Below are 20,174 nucleotides of genomic sequence, written 5' to 3'. Positions count from 1 at the left end.
CTGTGTGTGTGTGTGCGTGTGTGCATGGACGTGTGTGCCCGCCAGGGGTTGGGGGAACATACATGGAAGGAAGATGGGTCCCAAAGACCACAGGCTGGGAACTCGGGGTTCAAGAAGTGGGCGTCTCATGGCCCATTTGGTGGTGGTGAGACGTACCAAGTTCTTCATGGCTTTGGGAAGTGGTCCAAACTCAATCCCCCCAGCCTAAAGTTCTCTCCTCTGATCTGTAGCACTTTCCAGGTGCCCATACGCCCTGACTCGTGTTTTCTTTCCCTTCACCTCTTCACCTCTCCAACCACTTCCCTTTTTCACTTGCTTCTCTGTAACTCATGCAGCAGCAGCTTGCGGTGAGAGGGAGGGTGCAGTGCTGGGAGGAGTGTGATAGACCTGGTTTGAATCCTGGGTTTTGCCATTCATGGGACACGTGAGCTAGGGCCAGAGACTTACTGTCTCTTCACCGCAAGTGCTTCACAGGTGCTGTGGGGATAGTGAGAGCCGCCTTGCAGGGCACTGGGGACCTTTCTAAAGCGATGTTTGTTCTGTGCCTGAGTTTCCGTAAACAGAGCAGTTACTTGAACCAGTGGGTGTGTGTGGAGTACTGTACTCCACAGACTTCACTGCCTCACCTCTGCCTCACCCTGGGGACCACAGATGCCCTGAGAAAACGTCTGGGGGGCAGGGATGGGGGAGGAGAGCACTCTTGGCCAGGCAGCTGGGCGGTCAGCGTGGGTGGGAGCTCCAGGGAGGAGTTGTCCATGATCGCCTTCCTCAGAGACCATTTTTAACCTTGTTTTCCTTCCTGGTAAAAACACCTTCCTTCAAGGCTTCCCTTTTATACGTGAGACCCAAAGGATAAGGCTCTAAAGCTCAGACCCAAAGCATAGCTCTCAAGCCACGACCTAGTGTAGAGGTTTAGAGCACAGGCTCGGGAGCGAGGTGCAGATGCAGGCCTCCTGTGTCGGATTCCCAGCTCTGTTAGTCGTTGGCTCTGTGACCTTAGGCAAGTTACCTAGCAACTCTGCGTCACCTGTAAAATGGGGATAATCATAATACCTACTTCCTCATATAATGATGACTGAATTAGTTTATATACATAAAGTGCTTAGAGCAGTACCTGGCAAATAAATGCAGCTATTTGCCGTTATTTATTGTCATCCTTGGCCCTTCCTTTTTTCCCTTTAACCAGATACACCTGCTTACCCCCTGAACACCATCACCAGCACATTCTTGGATTTGTCCCTTTGCACTCGTGGTTCTCTCGGCCTTGGGTGGACCCTGTCCTCCCCATGCCTTCCTCCAGCTAACATCACACAACTTCTAGAATGTCTTCCCCAGGCATCCAGACCCAGGGCTACACCTGCGTAGGGAGGCCTGGAGCATCTTGGCCAGGCTGCTCACCTGACTACCTGCTGCTTTTTCACTCTTGGATTGTAGGAAACACTCATGTGCAGGGTCTTCTCCCAGGACCACTGTGCATTGGGGGGGGGGGTGGTGTGGGGGGGGCGGGTTGCACCCTACACAAAGGTCAGGAGATGAATGGGGCTACACTCTAGCCTACGTTCCGCTTGCCCAGCCCTGGCACCATGCTACATCAGCCTGAAGGAAGCAGGGCAGCCTCTGTAAACTGGCTGCCCAGGGCCCCTTTTCTGATCCACACAAAGGAACCAGGTGTGCCAGCCCTCCCCTGCCTCCTGCTTCCCTGCCTGGATTGTAAGCCCTCGGGGGGCCAGATGCTTTTCCCTCAGTGCCCATGTTGGACCACGTACCATCTGAGGTGCTCACAAGTAGACCTTGGCAGTGGTTAGATGATGAATTCATGACCTCCAGGTTCCCCACAAGCTGACACGTCTTCCTGGGGGAACTTGGAGCCAAAGGCTTTAGACTGCTCATTGGCCCTGGATGGCTGTGGAGTGGGACCTGGCCTGGGCTGGGGAGATGGCTCCAGTGAGGCCAGAGTGCTGGGAGCCACAGAGTTCAATGTTCAATGTGATGACTATCTGGGGGGTGGCAGCTGTCTGCCCAGCGCTGTGATGACTCCATGAAGGATATAAAGAAGGTAAGGGGCTTCCCCAGTGGCGCAGTGGTTGAGAGTCCGCCTGCCGATGCACAGGACACGGGTTCGTGCCCCGGTCCGGGAGGATCCCACGTGCCGCGGAGTGTCTGGGCCCGCGAGCCATGGCCGCTGAGCCTGCGCGTCTGGAGCCTGTGCTCCGCAACGCGAGAGGCCACAGCAGTGAGAGGCCCGCGTACCGCAAAAAAAAAAAAAAAAAAGAGGGTAAGATCCAGTTCCCTCCTTTCCCCTATCGGGGTCTGTATCCCTGGCGGTGCTGCAGCCCTTTGGGTAGTCTTGCTGGGCCCAGAAGGAGGCAGAGGAGCTCCTGGAGGGACCCTTCCTTTATCTCCTTCCTGGCTGGAGGGAGAGGGTGATGGCCTGGCAGTTTGACACTTGGACAAAATGAAACTTACGTAGAAAATGAGGGGCATTTCCTGGGGCCCTGGGCAGCCCTTCAGGGCACCTCCTCCTCCCCTCTCTGCCCCCTGAGGTGCCCTAGGTGTGATCCCAGGGCCTGGGCAGCCCACTCCAGCTTCCTGCCCAGCACCCTGGCCCATCCAGGAGAGAAAAAAGGCAATGCAGAGTCTCAAGGAGCAAGGGCTGTGCGGCCCGTGAGGCAGGCCGCTCAGTGGCAAAGCGTTCGCAGCTGACCAAGGCATGAGGGGTCTGGAGGGTGGAGGGGCTTGATGAGGCTCAGAGGGGTCTCTGGACACCTGGGACACTGAGGCAGCACCTACGTAATGCTGCTCTAGAAGTGGGAGCCAGGCCTCAGGCCCGGACTCGGTGTCCCACAGACAATGCCCCAGACGTGCACAGCTCTACCAGCCTCCGCCTCTTATCTGCCTGCAAGGAAGCAGGGTGCTGTGTTCTCTCCCCAGCTACTGGGCAGAGCAGGGTGCAGTTCTGAGCAGGCGAGGCTCCCTGGGTTCTGCCCCCTCCCCACCCTCAGCCTGGCAGGGGCATCCCCTGGGGTCTGTGAGCCTGAGCTCCGGACCTCTCAGACCTGGCTGTGGCCACGGAAAAAAGCTAAAGGTGCAGACCTCAGAGCAGGGGGATATGACTCACAGGTGGCCGGGGGTGGGGGTACCTCAGGCAGACCGGTGAGGCCGAAGGGGTCGGGCAAGTGGGCACAGCAGGACCGGCAGCAGGAGAGGTCTTGAGACATGTAGGGGAGGCCAGCTCTCAGCCCTTCCGGGAGGGCAGCAGGATATGAGGGTCCCAGTGTTGGGGATGCCGCAACTGTGTGCCAGGCAGTGGGAAGGGGCTGGGTCCCCCAGGACTGCCCCACTGAGCATGCCACCCTACTTGTCTCTCAGATGTCACGGGCCCAGAGCCCCGCCCTGAGCAGGAATGGCTGCTGCTTCCTTTCTGGCACGGGGTGGGGGGGTGGGGGGTTAGAGACGAGGACCCAGGTCCTCGATCCCAAGGACAAGGTGCTCAGGCCTCTCCAGGGGCCACCATGTCGCCAGGCAACCCTGGCTTTTTAGACATCCTTCCTCAGGCCATGCTGAACCCTGCTCCCCTGTGACCTGGTCCTGGGTCCATGTCTTCTGGAAATCCAGTCTCTTTCCTGCCACATCCTCAGGACAGCAAGGTTTAAAAGGGTGCTGATTCCCCTAGGCCAGGACAGTCAGGGAACCCAAGTGCCTGGGGACAAAGAATGCAGTGAGGGTAGCCAGGGAAACTTTTAACCACATAGCCAAGATAGACTTTCTGGGTTCAAATCCAGACTCCTCCATTTTCTATGCTGTGCTGTCCAATGCAGTAGCCATCAGCCACAAAGGGACTATTTAAATTTAATTTAATGTAAAACTCAGTCACACCAGCTGCATTTTCAAGTGCTTCAAAGCCACAATGGCTAATAGCTAGCATATTGGATGACTCAGACTATAGAGCATTTCCATCACCACAGGAAGTTCTACTGGACAGTGCAATTCTAGATGAATGACCTTGGACAAGTCCTTAATCTCTCTGTGCCTCAGTTTCATTTTCTGAAAAACTGGGGTTAATAACAGTACCTAGCCCCTTAAGGTGGCTGTGAAGATTAGATAATATATGCAAACAGAACAATGAATACACAGCACATAGTGCTCAATAAATGTTCACTATTACTGTCTAGGACAAGAGGGGCAGAGTTCAAGTCTTCCCCTCCTTACAGTGACACCTGGGAACCCACCAACCTGGCACCTCTGATACCCAGAGGCTGGGGAGTGATGGCTGCTGTCTTAGCCCAGCCTGGGCCACACCTGCTCAGGCCCCCAAACTATGCATCACCTAGAATCAGCAGGCTCCTCGCTTTGTGCCAAGGCCATGGTGTCCCCTCCTCTTCGCCCACCAAGGCTGGGTGCCCCCTTGTCCCCTGCCGGGGCAGGGCAGGTTTGCAGCGGGGGCTGGAGCGTGATGTCTGGAAACACTACCTTGGGTCCCTGGGGATTAGGCACAAGGGCCACCTGACTGTGGCCTGGGCTTGAGGCCTGGACAGCGAGGAGGAGAGAAGGAGCAGAGCTCTGCGAGGGCTTCCCCCCGCCTCTCCAGGACCCAGATTCTCAGGGGAGACTGAGCCACTTGGGAGGCGCCAAGGTGTGTTCAATTGTAACGAGCTGGGCCTGCAGTTACAGGAAGGCCAGGAGCAGGAATAGAGTTCAAGGAGCGCCTCCTGTCTTGGTGCTCTCTCCCTGTCCCCTCCTACCTCTCTGACATCTCCACAGCCTCTTTCTTGGTCTGCCTCTCAAGCCTTGCTGCTCCCCAGCCCCCCTCCTCTGCCCTTATTTATTCTCTCTTTGCTCCTGTATTTCTCAAAGTGTTTTGGTGTCAGAGCATCTGGCAGTCATAAGGGATACCATGAGCTATCAATGTAATTAATTCCATAATTAGAACTGGGAACAGTTTTACTAGCAGAAACTATGATGATCGTCTGTGTGTGCAAAATAAAAACCCGCTATAGGCACACGCACGTAGCCATGTAGACAGCAAGCTGTCGAGTGAAGTGTGATGGGCTGTTGCCACGTTTTCCCGTCAGTATTCCTTTTTGGCTTGTCGTTTGCTTTATCGCATGCTAGCAGGCAAGCGGTAGCAGGCACCAAAGGTTGGAGACAAATTTATGGGAGCAAAGCCCAACACGGGGACCAGTCTGTTCATTAACACATTTCCCTTTTTAAAACAGGCAAGTGTAAGCAGAGTCCAGCAGTGGAACTCTGAGTCGTGGTTTGTTATGAATACTCTCCCCGAGTAATATGGTCCCTGCAGCCCCACCTCTCCACCAGGACTCCCTTGACTGTGTCTGCAGACTGTGTCTGCAGCCTCTCTCCTGAGTGCTGCCTCCTGGGTATTTCCATCTGCTTCTGAGATCCGTCCTGAGGCACCAGCACTCACCATGTCCCAAACTGAGTCACTTCTTGGATCACTCCTTGAGATCTTGGAATGTCCTCCACCCATTTGTCTAAGCCACAGCTGGGAACTCTCTATGTATTAAATATCCCCTGAATCCCTATCCTCTTCTTGGTCCCATCCTTGGTCCCTGCTAGCCTTAGAGAGCAGCCAAAGCCTTCCAGCTGGCCTCCAGCCCTCCCCTCTCTGGTCTATCCACCACCAGGTAATCTTTCATCAAAGTAATAAACATTTGAAAAGGCCCATCCCATCATGTCCTAGACCTGCTTGAAGACCACCTGCATCTCAAGGCTAATGTGTGGCTCCCGCTGTACCTCCACACATGTGCTGGGATGCTGGTTCCTTTGCTCAGTCTCCACTAGAGCAGAGAGGGTAAGAGAGTCTTTGCCACCCTTGGACCTGGATACCTGGCACGTGGCAGGCATTCAGTAAGTGCTTCCTGAATGCGTGAAAGAGTGTGGACTTCTCCAAAATCTCTAGGGACTCCCCCTTACCCATTCAGTACAGCCCAGACACCTCCCTGATATTTCAAGCCCTCCAAGATATGGACCCGAACCTATTCTTCTTTAATCCCTCACAGCCTCAGTGAATTGGCGATAGAGAAATGACAAATGGTGGGGTGGCTTGAGGATGAACTTACCTGGTTTGGTAACCTGGCTTCTGCACTTAGGAGTTCTGCGACCTTCAGCAAGGTATAGAACTTCCCTACCCTCTATTTTCTTGACTGTAAAATGGGGGATAATGAGTATCTAACTCTTAGGGTTATGGAGAGGATTCCATGAGATAATGCATGTGACATGCATTGTTGGCATGCAGCCCGGCACAGTACAAGCATTCATTAAATTGTAGCACCAGTTTCTTCCCCATCCATCCACTTCCCACTCCCCCCCCAACACACACACACACACACACACACACACACACACACACGCACACACAGAGGAAACCACTTATTAATTCTCAGGGTATCCTTCCAAGGTTGCTTTATGAATATGCAAATAAATTCATGCTTATTTTCTCTATTTTCACACAAAAGTTTACATGCCCCACACCAGGAGTCAGCAAACTTCTTCCACAAAAAGCCAGATAGTAAATATTTTAGGCTTTGTACAACATATGGTGTCTGCAACTACTCAGCTCTGCCACTGTAGAGCAAAAGCAGTTTTAGACAATGAGTGTGACTGTGTTCCAGTTAAACTGTATTTATGGAAACAAATTTGAATTTCATATCGCTTTCTCATGTCATGAAATATTATTCTTCGTTTGATTTTTTCCAACCATTAAAAAGTATAAAAAACCATTGTTAGGTCACAGTCTGTACAAAAACAGTCGGTGGGCCAGATTTGGGCTGTTTTTTCACTTTTCTATATATCTTGGAGAGCTTTTCTGTGGATGTAAAAGGGCTGCATCTTTCTGTTTTGAGGGCATAGGACTCCATCCCGTGGATGTCTCTTAGTTTGTTTAACCAATCCCCTACTAAGGGACACCTAAATTGTTTCTATTCTTTACAAAATATTTTGCTATTACAAAACAGTGCTACTATGGATAATCTTGTTCATCCATCATTGTGGACGTTTACAAGTGTCTTAGGTCAGTTCCCCCTTGAGGCGGAGCTGGGACGTGAATTCAGGTGTGTGTGTGATTTACTCGGGGAGGGCTAAGGGCGGGAGGGAAGCAGAATGGAAAGGCGGAAAGAGCCAAGCAAGGATTGGTCCCGGGAAAATCAAGCCAAAGCCTAACAGAGGGCGGAGCTTGGACAGCTGTCCCACCTTGAAGCAAGGAGGCGGGGCTTTTAAACTTCCGGTTCAGTCAGTCATTGGCTTCGTGGTCATGATGGTGGGAGGAGCTTGTCAGGTGGTTGTCTTCCGTCCGGAGCACAGCTCAGGGGAAGCCAGTGTGGGGTGCACCGGCCGCAAAGGGGACTGGGCAGGGCGGCAGCAGTGCCTACCACAGCAGGTGTATCTGCAGCACCGCCTCGGAGGGGGACCTGCAGGGGCAAAGCATTGATGCATTGCGGTGTGGATAGACATTGCCAAATTGCTCTCCAAATGGGCTGTGTCGACTTACATTCCTACCAGCAACGTCTGAGTGTCTGTTTCTGCACAATCTCACCAAATTAGTCTATTATTAAACTTTTGGATTTTTTGCTAATCTGATGGACTGAAAAATGCTATCTCAAAGTAGTTTTCATTTGCACATCCCTTAGAATGAGAAAAGTTGAGCCTACTTTCATGTGTTTAAGAAACATTTGGGGCGGTGGGAGCATCTCCGCTCGCCACCTGGGGACCCGCGCCGCGCTCCCCGACCCCGCCCGCCCGACGCCCATCCCCCCGCCCGACGCTCGCCCGGGTTATAATTGCCTCTTACCACCCGTAGGGGTTATTTTGGGGGTGGTTGGAGGTGGCGGCGGAGGCGAGGAGGGGAATTGTGTCTCCTTTCCCGGGACGGGGGAGCGGCGTCGGAGGCCACGGTTTCCAGGGTCCCTACCTATGGGAGGAGTGCTTCCTTCTTTCCATTGACATCAAGCTTGGCCATGGGACTTGACCAAAGTCAATGGAAGATGAGAAGTGATATAGGTCATGTCTAAGAAGAAGCTTTGGAAGCCAATGCATGAATTTTTTTTGCTCATTTTCCTCTGCCACAGGAAAAACAGGTGCCAGATAAAGACTTTTTCTTTTGCCAGGATTCCAGAATGAAGATACCTGTACCTAACCCAAAGTCAACATAATAAAAATGAGAAATATATTTTTGTTCTAGTAAAACAGTAGTTCTCAAAGTGCTATCTGTTGAGCCCAAGACCCTTTAAGGGTTAAAACTATTTTAATAATAATACTAAGTTCCTTTTTCATTGTGTTGACAATTGCACTATGGTTCATAAGCCATGGTGGGGAAAACTGCTGGTGCCTTAGGAAAAGTCAGTGCAGTTCCTTCAAACTGTGCTCTTTGTCACCATATATTTATAGTAAACAAAAAAAAAATTATACTTGAGAATGTACTTGATGAAGCAATGAAACATTAATTTTTAAAAATCTTGATCTTGAAAAAAAAAGAAACGCTTGGGGTTTTTTTTCTGTGAACAGTTCATATTCCTTTGCTGACTTTTCTTCTAGGCCTATTGGTTTGGTCTGTCTTTTCTGTTTCTAGGAGCTCTTTAAATATTATGGCGATTGGTTCTTTATCGTGATATGAATTGCACATATTTTTCCCATTTTGTCTTTTGTCTTTTTACTTTGTTTAAAGTCATTTTGGCCAAGCAGAGGTTTTTGATCATAGGGTTGGTTGTTTGGACAAGTAAATGATATGTTATGTAAAACACCTAGAATGATGTCCACTACTTGGTAGGCACTGAATGGATGTTATTTTCCTTCCCTCCCTTCCCTTCCATTCTATGCTTTATCCAACTGTGCTCATTGTCCTTCCTTAAATATGGCCCATGCTTCCCACCTTCATGCGTTTTCTTGTTACTTTTCTTATCTGGAATGTCTTCCCCCTCATTTTGGACTGTGAAATTCCTACCCTTCTCTTAAGCCCCAGCTCAAATGTCATGGTCCTGCTTACATCTGAACTCCTGTACCTCTGTTAGCCATCAGAGTCCACCTTGGATCCTAGTAATATACACACATTTATCATGCTTTTCCTGAGCCTCAATTTCCTTACCTATAAATTGGAGTTGCTGGGGAAAATAGAGATTTATTTTTATTACAACATAATGCATGTTTACTGTAAAACTGTAAAAAACAAATTTTTTTTTACTGAAAAAAATCTAAAAATATGGAAACATAAAGTTTAAAACAGTAGTTACACAAACCTAGGCATTCTCATCCCCAAGGGGCAGCCACTGTTTACAGATCCTTCCAGACCTTTCCTATGCCTATATAAATATCTGTAGGGAAGAGAGAGAGGTTTTTCTTCAAACAAAAACCTGGAAGTATTACTGTCCATATTATTCTGCAACTTACTTTTTTCATTCAATAAAATAACATGAATAAGATGATGTATTTAAAGTACATCCTTCAGTGCTCTGTCCATGGGAGCTGTAATTATTCTATGTACTTTGCAGTGATGTTTTTAAACTTTCTTTTGGCAGCAGAACACTTAGCAAACAAAATAGTTTGTGGAAACCCAGTTATCAATTAGATAGAGTGGAGCCACCAGGCTAAGGTGAAAGTGGGTGGGAAGGAGGGCACGGAGCCCCTCACCCACTCATCTCCCCATCACTGTTTGAGAACCTTAGTGAGTTGGGCAGAATATGGGGGCACCATGTTCAGCTGAGTGGCATTATCATGGGTATGCACTGTCCAGGGAGTTTCCACTCAGGTCTGAAGATCCCAGCCAGCTGGGATGGAAGGTTTTTTCCCAAGTTAGTTGAAAGAGCCGGAGAGTCCTCAGGCCAGAGCACATCTTGTTGGATCATACCCAGTGGCTCCTCCTTGGCTCCATGATGGTCTGTGATGAGAGTTTTCGTTGGTCCATGAAGAAATGAAAAAAATAAAGTCAATGAGGTGAGATATCCACGAAGTTAAGCTTATTCAAATATTTCTTATTGGCATTGAAATGTCTTTTCTTTCATAAAATTATGGTGGTAATAATTGGGAGTTGTGTGTGTGTGTGTGTGTTTTAATGTCTTACCTAAGTAAAAAGTTGGCAACTTTATGTTGGTCCCCTACATTTGTTTCAAAATTTTACTGATCCATGAAATCCTGAAGTCTAGAGAGATGGATGTTCCCATCAATTGCGGCAGCTCTGCCAGGACCTCCTTGGAACAATCCCAGAGAGATAATCTTGGGCCAGGCGAGTCTGAGAACCTTTATGCTATCCTTTAACAAAATCGAAGCAGTTCTTCCAAAGCTGAGAGTGGACACAGCCCCGCTCCGGGGACTTTAGTCAAAGAAAGTCACCTTCCCAGTGCAGCTCTCACTTGCCTCTGTTGCTACCACTCTCTAGGAGCCAGAGCTGAGCTGAGGACCTGAAGCCCTTCACACATGGGGTGGGGGGCCCTCCCTCCCCGTCCACCTCCAAGGACTGGTCTGGGGTTTATGAAGGGAGATAGCTGACTCTTTAGAGGGGTGTTTTCAGTGTAAGACATAGGACCTATCAAAGAACCAAGGCTTCCTTCTTTACTTGGCTGTGAGCCTCTCAGAAGGTAGGACTTTTTGATTTCTATCGTTTAATCCGAAATCCTCATCACAGCAGTAGATGACAATGGATTGAGCGCAGAAGGCTGTGGTTGTTAAAAATGTATTGACACCAGATTAGTCGCTTGGCCTTTTATATGTAAGGATGCTTGGGCAGTATAACAAGATATTTGAGGTGTCTTTTATTCCTCTTAGATGAAGAAGAATTTTTAGTGGCTTGGGGAGAGGTATTTTGTCTGAACTATAGCTAGCACTTTCTTTTCTTTGTTCATGTGATTTTAAAGTTCTGGCATAGTTTTCAACTTGTGACAACTTATTTATATTTTCAAAATAATCACACGGTGTCACTGTTCCCCTTGGTCCTCACCATAGCCCGGTGAGGTGGGTGTCACTATTCCTGTTTTACTGATTAGGAATCTGAGTTTCAGGGGATCTCAGTGACTGGTCAAGTAGGAGGCAGAACTGACATCTGCCTGGCCCAACTCCTGTCCTCTCTTCTCTGTACAGACAGGTCCTTTCTACAACTAGGGAAGACATTTTTTTTCTTCTCTGCAAAGTTAAACCTCTGGCCCTTAAGGGATTTGAACTCAGGAATCTTGGGGCCATTAGCATTGAGTTCCAACTAGAGAAACAAGTGATGGCAACAGTAACAACAGTGACAGCAAACGACCAAGAAAGAACCCTTTGAGTTTCCACCTTGACCAGACTGGAGAGCTCTTTGTCAGCATCAAGTTCAGAAATGTCCCAGGTGGTCCGGGCAGAACCTGAACTACTCCCTTTAGCTCCCTGGGTGCTCTGTGATGCTGACACTAAGCTGAGCCACGGCACCGGCTTGGTGCCACCAGGAGGAGACTTCCACCGACCCACCAGCTCGCTTACCTCTCACTCTTTGGTGAACTCTTGGAAGCCATTGGAAGGATTGTGTTTTCTGCTGTAGCTGGCTGTGCTGACCTTCTCCTCGGAGTTAGGAGCAGGTGCCTGAGGGTGGAGCCCCCAAATCTGGTCCATTACAGCTCCCAGAGCTTCTGGGGTGGCTAACAGGCCCTCTCTCTCACTCCAGCCCTCAAACTCGGGGAGCAGGCTGGGGCATGTTTGGAGCTGTCAGGGTGAGTATTTGCTGCTGGTCGCACTGGAAGAAGAGCAGTGGTGAAGCTCACGGGAGCCAAGTCCCAGGCCAACAGGGCTGGGGAAGGGCTGGAAGGTGCCCAACTCTGACACCTGTGCTGCTCTGGCTTCTGCCAGGAAGGGATGAGAAGGAGATTGCTCATGGCCTGGACACCCGGGGCCAACAGAACAGGAGTAGGGATGATGGAGGGAGAGGGTCCCAGGACCCACCTGGGCAAAGAATCCAGTGGAGAGGCTAGGGGTGGGACCTACGGGAGGAAAGAGCCCACCCCAGGCCTGAGCAGAGGCCTCTAGGCTGAGTTTCTGTCATGGTCTGGGCTGCTCTGGTGGGTGGCACAGGAGTCAAGCTCTGCTGGATTGGAGTCCTGGGGCCTGATTTACCTGTTGTATAACCTTGGGCAAGTAAATACTCTCTCAGCTTCAATGTCTACAATGTGCTCACACCCACCAGAGTCCAGACACTGTCACGTATACAGTGGTTCGTATACATTTTGACAGTGACAGAGTATTTACCACAAGGCTGCCTTGTAGAATGACATGCCTTATAATAAACACATAAAGAACCGTTCAAGTTTATGAGCAAACAACTCAAATAGTTAAGACATCAAAGGACATGAGCAGAAAATTTTCACAAGTGGTAAAGAGATGTATGAAAAAAATTCAACCTCAGAAATGATAAAAAAGGTAGCTAAAGCGACATTGAAGTATCATTTAAGATGATGATGAAAAATTAATAATACACTGGCGAGGCTGTGTATAATATAATAATGCTGGCGAGGCTGCACTCTGAATGGGACATTTATACAACCTTTTGGAGAGCAGTCCTCCAGTGTATACCTAGAGCCGTAAATGTAACCTCTGATATGGTCATTCTAGTCCACAGAATTAATCCTAAAATAATAAGCCTTTTCAAAATGTTTCTTATAAATATTTTTCAAATATACAGAATAAAAACAGTTTAATGGATCCCCCTATACTAAAGGAATATTTTAACCGAAGAAAAAAAATCCATTATGAGTCAGGATGTCCACAGTTAAAAATTTTTTAAAAATCTAAGTATATAAGAGGAGAATGTCTGAATAAATAGTGATTCATCTTCAGATAGACTACCTTGTAACAATTAAGATGATCAATATGAAAATTGTGGAATTGTATAAAGTATGATCTAATGTTAAGTGAAAAATCAGAATTTAAATGGTATCTGCAAGTGATGACAACAGTGTAAGAACATATACTTGTGCGAAGGTTGAAAGGGAATATGCCAAAGTATTTGCCGTGTTGGGGTAGGAGGACGATGAGTTCATTTTTTTTCTCCTTGAACATTGTTGTTATATTATTTTTACAATAACATTAATCAGAGGGACCCTGCCCCCGCATCAATCTGTTAACGTGTATTTGCTGGACACCTGTTCCACAAGCAATTTGTATGAAAGGTTGTGTTAAGAAGTGGCAAGGGGCTTCCCTGGTGGCGCAGTGGTTGAGAGTCCGCCTGCCGATGCAGGGGATACGGGTTCGTGCCCTGGTCCGGGAAGATCCCACATGCCGCGGAGCGGCTGGGCCTGTGAGCCATGGCCGCTGAGCCTGCGCGTCCGGAGCCTGTTGCTCCGCAACGGGAGAGGCCACAACAGTGAGAGGCCCGCGTACCGCAAAAATAAAAAATAAAAAAGAAGTGGCAAGAAGCAGGCACAGGACTCAGTTTTAGGGCAAGGGCTGGTCCATCAGAGTCTCAAACTCTTCAAATGTCAGAGCTACATGGGACCAATCTAACACCTTTATTTTGCAGTCGAGGGCCCTGAGGCCCAGGGAGGCTCAGTGACTTGCCCAGAATACCCAGCCACAGCCTGGCAGTTCTACATAGGGGTAGACATTCCCACCGAACTAGCCAGCTGGCCTTAGCCCTGTTCCCCTGTCTCAGGGCACCTCTGTTTTCCTGGAGTTGGCAAGAAGGCAGCCAGAGAACACTCTTCTAGTGCAGAGGCGGGGGTGGACGTCCTGAACAGGAAGGGCACAGAGACACTGTTCCTGGGATGCAAACCCCATGCCCCGGTTGTCTCCACAGGACCCTGAGTGGGCTCAGCCAGACACACGCCACCCAGCAGCACGTGGGGCTGTCCCAGACTGTCCGACTTTATCTGGCCACTGCGGCCAATGGCCCGCTGACCTCCAATGCCCTGCCCGTGGGGCCAGGCCCTGAACGGAAGGATGGTGCCCAGCAGGCAGCATATCTGGGCCACCCGTCATCCTCCTGGGGTAAGGACACCCTGGCTCCAGGTTCTCAAAGAGCAGGGCATCTAAATCTTGGACCTCCTTCTCCCCACCTCTGCTTCCCCCTTCACCCTCTCAGAAGGGCTGAGTTGTCACCCTCTTATCTTTTCAGCCAATGGACAAAACAGTTGTCAAGCATCTGCTTTGTGTCGGGCTCCAGGGGTCCTAAACCGGCTGTTGGAGGCTTTGCCCCTTTGAGACACCTAGACCTTGATTGCTCCATTTCTGCCCCATCTGTCACCTGTCCTGCCTTTGCTTCCCTCATATCCAGTTGTGAAACTCACCTCCCTGGCACCGGTCCTTCCACCTCATCCTTCCTATAAACCCCTTGTTACCTACAGTGGGGCCTCTGCTTCCCAGAGGAGAGAGCTGAGCATCCCTGAGGATTCAAGCCTCCGCACATTCTTGCTCATTGCCCAGCCATCCTTCCCGGTGTGCCTGGACACTTTCTCTCATTCCTCAGAGCAGCTACTCCAAGCTGCCCCCACCTTCCCCAGCCCCATCCCATGGCCATGCTTTCCACTCCCCAGAGTCCTCACCTTCCTGCCCATTTTAAAGTACACATCAGTGATGTTTAGCATATCCACAATTTTGTGCAAGCACCATCTAATTACAGAACATTGCCATCACTGCCAGAAGAAGCCCCGTGCCCATTAAGCAGTCACTCCCTTCCCCGCTCCCACCCTCACCTCGGCCCCTGGTCCCACTAAGCTACTCCCTGTCCTTATAGATTTGCGTATCCTGGACATTTCATATAAACGGAATCATGCAACATGTGGCCTTTTGTGTCCGGCTCTTTCACTTAGTGTAATGTTTTTGAGGTTTATCCATGTTGTGGACAGCATGCATCGGTGTCCTTTTTATAGCTGATGACCTTTCTTGCCATCTTGAAAAGGAAGTGCCCCCTCTTCTTGTCTAAGGCACATCCCACTGTTTCTTGACTCTTCTGGAACCCTAGGCTGTCACTTGCCCTCCCCCCACCCCGGTTCTCCTCCCCCTTCAACCTGTCCCCCACTCGGCCCTTTCCCTAGAGCATATACAGTTACTTACAGCTCTCCCATTCACACACACACACACACACACACACACACACACACACACACACACACGCATGGCTATTTCTCCACTTCCCTCTGCCTTCCTTTCTATCTCTCCTCCCTTCACAGTCAAGTCTCCATAGACCTTTTATACTTCCCTTCTCAACCCCTCCGCCTCCTGGCTTCCCCGCTGGGCCCCCTATACAGAATGAATACCACCCCTCCTTTGTATTTCCACTTGTGTTAAATGGAGCGACCTCAGCTCACACTGCTACAAAGACCTCCCAACAAGTCACCCTGTCTCTCCATCCACCTGCACACCCCAGCTCAGATGGCATTACCCTCCCCCCACTTCGTCTTTGATCTCTCACTGAAAATTTTCAATGATTTCCCACCACCAACTGAATAAAGTTCCCTATCCTTGTTCTGGCCATTAGGGCCTCCAACACCCGACTCTAAATCATTCTTTCAGGTGTTCTCCTGGAAAACTCTCTTCTCTGGCAAGTCTGAGCTACATTCTGTTCTCTGCCCTTTGGTGCAAAGCCCAGCTGCAGCCCTTGCTAGCTGTGTGACTTGGGATGCAACCCACCCTTCTCTGAACCTCGGTTTCCTTAACTGTCAGATGGAAATATTAGGTTAGATATAAGAGCATTGCCAATATTCAACCATTTTAACCTACAAAAATGGCCATTTCTAGTGGTTCAACCTAAAATAATACTCAGCAGGGTATTGTGTATAAGGCATGAACTCAGGTGTTGGCCTGTTGGCATCCCTCAGTAGATGTTGGCCTGTGAGCTGTTACTCGGCCCCCGCTATGGAACCTCGCATCCAGGAGGTACTTAGCAAATGCCCTTGGGATGGATTCAACCCAGTCCCGTGGGCCTTTCTAACCAGCCTCTGGAGGTCACAGCTGTGCCTCTCAGACTTGCCCCCTGGACCCAAGCCCTCTCTCTGCAGGGCTGAATCTCACGGAGAAAATCAAGAAGATCAAGATCGTCTTCACTCCCACCGTCTGCAAGCAGACCTGTGCCCATGGGCGCTGTGCCAGCAGCTGCGAGCGTGGCGACACCACCACCCTGTACAGCCAGAGCGGCCACGGGCATGACCCCAAGTCTGGTTTCCGAATCTGTGAGTCCATTCCCCGCTCACATGGCTCCTGGCTGGCCCTGGCGCTGGGTGCAGGGGTAGCCAGAAGGGCAGGCCTGCCTTGGGCTGGATCCCAGCTCTTCTGCAGGAAGGGGGCCGGGTGCTCTCATACCGTGGCTCCTGTAGATGGTCTCCAACCGCACAGTGCTGAGTCCTCACCCAGCTCTGTCACATGTGACTCTGAGCAAGTCTCACAACCTCGCTGAATCCGAGTTTCCTCCACAGAAAAGTGAAGGCGTTAACAGTGCCACTCCCCCCAAGCCCCCCACTCCCGTCCCATCCCCCAGGTTACTGCAGGGTGGAGGAAAGGCAAGGCCTGTTATTATCCATCCTCCTTCATCCTCCCAGGCTTCCTGGAAAGTCCCTGCATTTCAGGGGGTGCCCGGTTCCCAAAGCCAACCAGATTTGGGGGTCTTGCTCCCCCTGCTTCCCTGTTGTCACCCAGCGGCCACATAGTAGGTGCTGCTGTGTTCTTCCACCACGTCACCTTGAGGTCGATGTTGTAGATTTCTGCCAGATCCCCTGCCTGAATGGAGGCCGCTGCATTGGTAGGGACGAATGCTGGTGCCCCACCAACTCCACTGGGAAGTTCTGCCACCTGCCCGCTCCCAATCTGGACAGGGAGCCTCCAGAGAGGGGGGTCCACCACAGGGCCTCGCCACAGGGCCCCTTGAAGCAGTCCACCTTCACGCTGCCTCTCTCCAACCAGCAGGGTGAGTGTGGGGCTGGGAGGCGACCTGGGTAACCGCATAGGGTGGGTGCTGGCATCTTCATGGAGGGGACGGGAAGCTGTCTCCAGCCCTTCCTTCTCCTCTACCCTTAGCGCTCAGTTTCATTCCCTAAGTTTTTCTCTGCCCTTTCATCTGAGTTCATCAATTTTTTTTTTTTTTTTTTTTTTTGCTCTTATCCCCTACTGGGTGCGATGGGGGAAACAAAAGAGTATAAGGGTAGGGTCCTGATTTCAAGGAACCCATGGTTCTGAACCCATGGTTCTTTCTCTGCATGAGAAAGAATAGCATCATAAAGCATTTCCTTTCCTCTGCATTCTGTTATTAGGTGCCAGATAAAGGGTACAAAAAATACAGAATTTTGTAGGAGATCAGGGGATGGAGAGCCCCAAGCCTGGGGAGTTCAGGGAAGGCTGCATGGGGGAGGTGGACTTCACTTAGGCCTTAAACAATGGATAGGCTTTGGTTAAGCAGAGGGGAGTGGAGGGCTTCCTGGGCAGGGGGACTGGTGTGAACAAAGGCATAGAGTGGGGACCATGCAGGGTCTGTTGGGCTGGAGCTCGAAGGTTGTGCAGGATCATGGGGGGAGGTGGAATCAGGAAGGTAGTTTGGAAGTTGGTAATGAAGGTTTTTCAAGAAAAGGTGTGGGGCTTCCCTGGCGGCGCAGTGGTTGAGTCTGCCTGCCAATGCAGGGGACACGGGTTCGTGCCCCGGTCCAGGAAGATCCCACACGCTGCGGAGAGGCTGGGCCCGTGAGCCACGGCCGCTGAGCCTGCGCGTCCGGAGCCTGTGCTAAGGTGTGGAGGGAAGGAGCCTGTGCTTGGTCCTGTCCTCCCTGGGGTATTGTTCTGGGTTTTGAGTAGAGAGTGAAGAAATGGAGGCGAGTTTTGGGGAGACACAGCCACTGGCTCGCCTGGCCCAGGGCTGCTGCACTCCTCAGAGGGTGGGGCCCTGTTTCCCCACCTCTGACCCCAGCCTCTGTGCCCAGCCTCTGGGAACCCCTCCTTGGTGAAGGTGCACATCCACCACCCGCCTGAGGCCTCCGTGCAGGTCCACCAGGTGGCTCGGGTACGGGGCGAGGTCGAGGAGGCCCCAGAGGAGAACAGCGTGGAGACCAGACCCTCGCCCTGGCTCCCCGCCGGCCCCAGCCATGGTCACTGGGACAGCAACAGCATCCCGGCTCGGTCTGGAGTGATTCCTCGGCCGCCACCCCCGGTGGTGCCCAGGCCTCCGGCACTGCTGGGCCGGTGCTACCTGAGCGCTGTGAATGGACAGGTGAGAAGGCAGCTCCTGCCCCAGCTCCGGGGTCTTCTGGGACCACAACTGCTTCCTGCAGTGTCCCTCTTCCTTCTCTCTCTCCTTCGTGTTCTTAAGGAATGTGAATCTACAGGGTCTCCCATTCCCCACATGGGAAAACTCAGGGCATAAAATCGCCTGAGTGTAGAGAGGTTGAGCCTCCTACTTGGTCGTCACTGGGTACCTGTCAGTGCCGGGCACACAGAAGAGGACCCAGGAGAGGCCCCCTCTGGAGGGGAACAAGCGTCCTTGTGTCCTAGCAAATCCTGGGCTCTCCTGGAGCTGAGTGTAGGACTCCCGGTGCGTGGGTCGTGGGGCTGTTAGATCTGGCGAGAAGGAGTTTGGTCTTCAGTTAAGGGTGGAGTCACAGAGATGTGAAATTAGCAAATGCAGGTTAAACCCCAAAGCCTTGGTGGTGCAAAGATAAGACACTCCATCCCCCCTACCCCCGGTGGCAGCCTCAGTCGGTGATGGGAAATCATGTAAGCTTTTCTGAGTCCAGGCACCTAAGGATAGGGGCTAAGCCAGACCCAGGATGGTTTTCCCTAGGATTGCAGTTTGGCGTTCCCGGAAACCCCTCCTCGGAACTGGGGGAGGTAGTGAGTAGCCAAGGGATAGGGCCTCTGAGTCCCCAGCTCCTCCCCACCTCTCAGCTGTGGTGTCGCTGAGCATGGACCCTGCTCACGGAGGTGGCCCTGGCATACCCTGGAGTTTGATGGAGGAAAGCCCAACCTCTGTGGGCTGGGAACATGGATGGGGGCAGTTTGCAGACTTCACAGACAAGATCTTATCTGGATGTGTTCCTGCCACTCCCCTCCCAAGTTTAGGGTCTGGCAGAGTGGACTTTGGGTTTCACTGCTTCCTTCCGGGACAACTCCTCCCCTCTCCTCCCCTCCCTTTGTGTGGGGGCATTCTCTGCAGGATGTGAGTGGTGAGCTCATGTCTCAGGCTTTCCTGTGACATCTCTGTGCACAGCAGGGGAGGGAAGCAGGTGATGAGTGTCCATGGGCTTTTTTCCAGTGTGCCAACCCCCTGCTGGAGCTGACTGCCCAAGAGGACTGCTGTGGCAGTGTGGGAGCCTTCTGGGGAGTGACCTCCTGTGCCCTGTGTCCACCCAGACCAGGTGAGTGCTGGGTGCCGGGGTCCAGGGTTGTCAGCAAAGCTCTCCCAGGGCCTGGCCTCTGCTGCAGGCACCACCCCGCGCATTTCCCACCAGGACCTCAGAGGCCAGGCAGGTAGAACAGGCTGGTAAACTAGGAAAGCTTTCCAAATCGACCTTGAGTGTGCTTTTGGCTGGTGGCGGAGGCTTCTGACGGCACAGACCCATTGCCAGGTGCAGCGTGGCCTGCCTGCTCGGTCTGATGGCCTGGAATGGGTTACTCTCTTTTGCCAGTTGTTCTTGCTCAGATTTTAGGAATTACATCCCATGCTGGGCCCTCTTCTACCCCTCAACCCCCTTCCACATACCTCCTGCCCAGGTACCAGGGGCCCAGAGGTCTTGATTTAGTGACTCAGTGTTTCTCTCACTCTCTCCCTGGAGGGACCCCTAGGCCTCCTCCTCAGCTCCTGTTTCCTGCCTCTCAGCCTTTGAATCAGTGTTGGGCATCTGTCCCCGAATGTCCTCGGCCTTGGGGTATGGGAAACTCAGCGGCCAGCCCTCTTTTTTGTGGTGGGAAAACCTAACATATTCATTTATTCTTTCAGCAAATACTCAGCAGGTGCCTTGCCTATACTGAGCACTGAGAATTCAGGAGTGAGCAAAATGCCACTCTCATAGGCATTGATCTTAAAGTTGGGAGACAGGTGATGAGGTACTTACGCCTGAGTGTGGCTCCTGCCCGATCAGCCTGTCTTCCTCTTGCAGGCCTCGCTTCTGGGCTCGGGTCCAGGCCTGGCATGTATTTCTTTTGCCTGTCAAAAGTCAACTCGGGGGCTTTCCTGGTGGCGCAGTGGTTGAGAGTCTGCCTGTCGATGCAGGGGACACGGGTTCATGCCCCGGTCC

General features: G+C 51.4%; 1 protein-coding gene across 8 annotated transcripts in view; it reads left to right on the top strand.

Annotated features, from left to right (window-relative positions):
- Positions 1 to 20,174, top strand: part of LTBP2 (latent transforming growth factor beta binding protein 2) — a 102,060-nt gene that overhangs the window by 36,744 nt on the left and 45,142 nt on the right. For all 8 annotated transcript variants that reach the window (XR_004348348.1, XR_004348345.1, XR_004348346.1 and 5 more), the window contains exons 4-8: positions 13,760 to 13,950; positions 15,960 to 16,130; positions 16,655 to 16,861; positions 17,865 to 18,151; positions 19,193 to 19,295. Coding sequence is in view for 3 of the 8 variants with exons in the window: in XM_032622086.1 (XP_032477977.1) it covers positions 13,760 to 13,950; positions 15,960 to 16,130; positions 16,655 to 16,861; positions 17,865 to 18,151; positions 19,193 to 19,295 (959 nt within the window). In the remaining 5 variants the exon portion in view is untranslated. The remainder of the gene's footprint in view (positions 1 to 13,759; positions 13,951 to 15,959; positions 16,131 to 16,654; positions 16,862 to 17,864; positions 18,152 to 19,192; positions 19,296 to 20,174) is intronic.

This window comes from Phocoena sinus, chromosome 2 (assembly GCF_008692025.1).
Source record: "Phocoena sinus isolate mPhoSin1 chromosome 2, mPhoSin1.pri, whole genome shotgun sequence".
NCBI classification, from domain to species: Eukaryota; Metazoa; Chordata; class Mammalia; order Artiodactyla; family Phocoenidae; genus Phocoena; species Phocoena sinus.
Note: the sequence above shows the minus strand (reverse complement) of the source record. Positions and strands in the feature narration are given on the sequence as shown.